General features: G+C 44.4%; 1 protein-coding gene across 1 annotated transcript; it reads left to right on the forward strand.

Annotated features, from left to right (window-relative positions):
* Nucleotides 1-489: 489 nt before the first annotated feature.
* LOC311227040 (uncharacterized protein) lies at nt 490-2,544 on the forward strand. The gene is made up of 2 exons (XM_084312552.1): nt 490-1,063; nt 2,175-2,544. Exons 1-2 carry the CDS (start codon nt 520-522, stop codon nt 2,234-2,236), a joined length of 606 nt encoding a protein of 201 aa, XP_084168678.1. The 5' UTR covers nt 490-519; the 3' UTR covers nt 2,237-2,544.
* Nucleotides 2,545-4,158: the final 1,614 nt, after the last annotated feature.

Raw genomic sequence — 4,158 nt, forward strand, 5'->3', positions numbered from 1 at the left:
TGTGTATGTCATAAATGTCACTATGAATTGAAAATGGGGGACTCTGATGTAAACAAGACGAACGTCTTTCTCTGGTCTGCATGATCCCCTTAATAATTGTATGTATTGAGCCGTACTGTATTGTACCCATTCTGCAATCTGTTAAATAAAGTTTTCATTCATTCATTGAATTCATTCATTCATTCATCATTCATTCATTCATCCACATGTAAGCCAACTGTCCCAGACCTTCATCATCACTCACAGAATGACTCACACAACAAGCAAAGGATTTGAGTCATGATTCAGACCATGGGAGATATGAATGCATTGCATCACTGCAGTGTTTGGGCGCTTAGTCATGTGTTTTAGCCAACCAGCTGTGTGTGTAGCTGAAGTTGTTTGGCAGGTCCCTCCTCTCCACGCACTTCCTCCAGCGATACAGTATAATAAGTCCGGGGAGCGCGCCTCTCCTTCAACTCAAACCACAGTCACCGAGCAGCACGGCCGGGCAACCCGAGGAGGAGACAGAAACCAAACATGTGTTCAGAACTCGAGTGCGGAATTTGTTACCAGCCCTACAACGCGGGTCTGCGGTGTCCCAGGGCGCTCCACTGTAGACACACTTTCTGTGAGAGCTGTCTCCTGGCGCTCCTCTCTCTGCCTGCTGCACGGGGGGCGAGCTGCGGAATCGAACCCGCGGAGTCTGGTGGTGGCAACAACAACAGAATCATCATCACCTGTCCGCTGTGTCGACGCGTCACCACCACGCTCATCATCCCGCACGACGAGAGGAGGAGGAGGATGAGGATGAGAGAGTCGCTTCGGATGGACGAGGACGTCTTTGAGCGCATGGTGGCCGCGGGGGTGGTCCTCGATGACGACATCGGCGACGATGACGCGGCGGAACATACCGCCGCGAATGACGGAGATACCGGGGAGGGGGACACCGGGGAAGCCCGTCCCACCGAGAGCGACTCGTCTCCGCCGGGTTTGAGAGGTGGGAAGCTCCGGCTGTCGTTGAAGACGGTTTGGGGGAAGATCACCGGCGATACTCACACCGCACGTCGGAGGAACTGCCAGAGTAAGTAGGCCGAGTCTCTCTAATACTGTTTACAATATGCTGTCAGGTTTTAAACTGTGGGTATATCAAACAGGAAAGACTGTCACTCAGGTTTAAAACTGTTTAAACAGTCATTCATAACTGCACCATTGCATTGATTGATTGATTGATTGATTGATTGATTGATTGATTGATTGATTGATTGATTGAAATTTGTATTAACAGATTGCAGAATGGGTACAATACAGTACAGCTCAATACACACAATTGTTAAGGGGATGCAGACCAGAGAAAGACTTTCGTCTTGTTTACATCAGGGTCCCCCATTTTCAATTCATCATATAATATGACATACTACATGACATACAGATAGACAGTACTGCTACATCTATACATTTATGACATACCAGATTTACAAATACAGTACTGTTTGTGATACAAAAGGAGTCTAAAAATAGAGTGTATACATTTGAGGGGGAAGAAACTGTACATTGGAGGAGGTGGGGGGGGGGGGTTGGGCTAGGTGGGGTGGGAAACTGTACATTTGAGGTGGTTGGGTGGGTGGAGTGGGGGGGGGGAACTGTACATTGGAGGTGGTTGGGTGGGTGGAGTGGGGGGGGGGGGGGAACTGTACATTGGAGGTGGTTGGGTGGGTGGAGTGGGGGGGGGGGGAACTGTACATTGGAGGTGGTTGGGTGGGTGGAGTGGGGGGGGGGGGGACTGTTCATTGGAGGGGGTTGGGTGGGTGGAGTGGGGGGGGGGGGGGGGACTGTACATTGGAGGTGGTTGGGTGGGTGGAGTGGGGGGGGGGGGGACTGTTCATTGGAGGGGGTTGGGTGTGGACATTTACAGGGGCCAGTTTCGAATTGCAGTCTCCCGTAGGTTCTCTTTGAGAGTGGTTTTGCATTATTCTACCCTGTCTATTATATTTTACTAACTGTTTTAATTATTGCACTGCACTATTGCACTATTTTGATGTTCTTTTATTATTTTAAATGTTTTCTATATATTATATATATTATATTATGTGTGATGATCAAGCCTGTTTGACTGGTTATGACTGGTCACCTATTCTGAGGCTATGAGTATCGTTAGGCGCAAGTTCTAAAAAAAAAAATCTTTCCCTCTTCAGCAATTTGTATGAGCGACGATGACTTCAGGGACATCGCCATGATGACGTGCTACATGTTTTAACAAGTCTCCTGTCCCAGACGCCCTGGATGATGTGAAAAGGCCACTGTATATGGACCAATAATGGATATCTTGCTGCTGGCGAGACCTATCGACAAGAAGCACGGCTTCTGCTTATATAGCAGGAATGATCAATATTAAAATGTATGATATTCAAATGATTAGGCCTACGGTGTGCCCCCATAAACCTGTAGCCAGGTTGGACCCAAAATAATCATTACATTTACAAAAATATATATATGATTGTCTTCCATAGAAATGAAATCATATTTGTTTGTTGTTGGTGCTCAATATGCTTTAGTCCTATGGTATTGTAGCCTTTGCACTTTATTCTTGTATTGTATTGAATGTAATTTTTTTTTATTTAGTATTTAGGCTACACGCTACACCTATAGACCTGCATGCATACCATATCAAATCAAATAGCCTCTTACATCACAACACTGTTGGAATGGAATCTGGGAACCTATTCTACACGTTCAAATGACTGGTTGGTTCTTTTTTTTTTTTTACCGTTTATCGCTTTTCTGGTCAAGCATGACCGACAGATACAGGGTGAAACGGGATATAGAGCAGGGGAAGACATTCTGGCAAATGACGGCGGGTCCGGGAATCGAACTTGGAGTCCACCAGATCCGTGAAGCAGCACGGTTTTCCCCCGACGCAGAGATAGCGCCGAGATATGCGGTGAGCTACTGGAGCTCCCCTGACTGGTTGGTTCTTAGGGTCTTAGGGTTTGCTCTGAACTATAGAAACAGCTTTTTCCTTTGATGCTTCCAACACCTGGAATTATTGTTTATTGTGCCTATATGTATATGCCATTGCTGACAAACTATGTCTTGTTTTGTAAAGCTATAGTTGTCGCTGTAAATGAGGGTAACCTCAGTGTTTTCAGAGGTTAAATAAAGGTTTGAAATTAAATTAAATTAAAATATTCCACCGTGACGGGATTCAACCAAGATAGGGGCATTTGTCAGAATATCAGCCTACAACTATTGGAAGCAAATGCTCTCTGTTTCACCAAAAAGCACATTTCCAGTGTCTTTGGTATACTTTCATCCATAGATATTTAAGCAAGTGTTTTCTATATGCCTATCTATGCTGCCAGGCAGGAACCGGAAAGAAGAGACAGTCATTACCCGTCTCAGGATAGGTCACACTGGATTAAATGACACACTTTATAGGATAGGGAAACACCCAACTGGCATTTGTGCACACTGCAATAACTCGGAATCTGTTCAGCATGTGTTACTGGAATGCAATAAATATGAAGAACAGAGAAAGTCACTGAAATCAGCCATTCAGAAAGTCAAACTAAGTTTTAATATAGGGACACTGGGAAATACAGCTACAATATACAGTCAGTCAATATACAGTCAGTTAATACAGTATTTGAAAGAAACCGGATTAATAGATAGGATTTAATACCCCCCCCCCCCATTTTGTTTATTTCTTTCATTTAAAATGTTTCCCCCAATTTGTTTATTTCTTTAATTTTTTATTTTCCCCTGTCAATCAAGCGTTCCACACAATCCGGTAGGTGGCGGTAATGCACCTTAAGTTGGTTGCCAACCGCCAATCAAATAAAAATAAGAATAAGATCTATGATGTCACCGTACCGTGCTGACCGGCACCCTAATGACGCCAGGTGCACCAGATTGTCGTAATCAAACGGACCCACAGTGAGCGCATCATCAGGTTTGTTTGACGCACAGGGTTTGTTGATCAAATAACCGTCTCTCACTCTGAAGTCTTAAGGATGTACAAGTCTCAGTGGCAACTGTCAATGATGTCAAACAATGTTGTTAATTCAAGGTAAGCAGAACTAATTAAGTATTGATTGATTGATTGAAAACTTTATTAACATATTGCAGAATGGGTACAATACAGTACAGCTCAATACACACAATTGTTAAGGGGATGCA

The sequence above is a fragment of the Notolepis coatsorum genome (genome assembly GCF_963971535.1).
Source record: "Notolepis coatsorum genome assembly, chromosome: 4".
Classification (NCBI taxonomy): Eukaryota; Metazoa; Chordata; class Actinopteri; order Aulopiformes; family Paralepididae; genus Notolepis; species Notolepis coatsorum.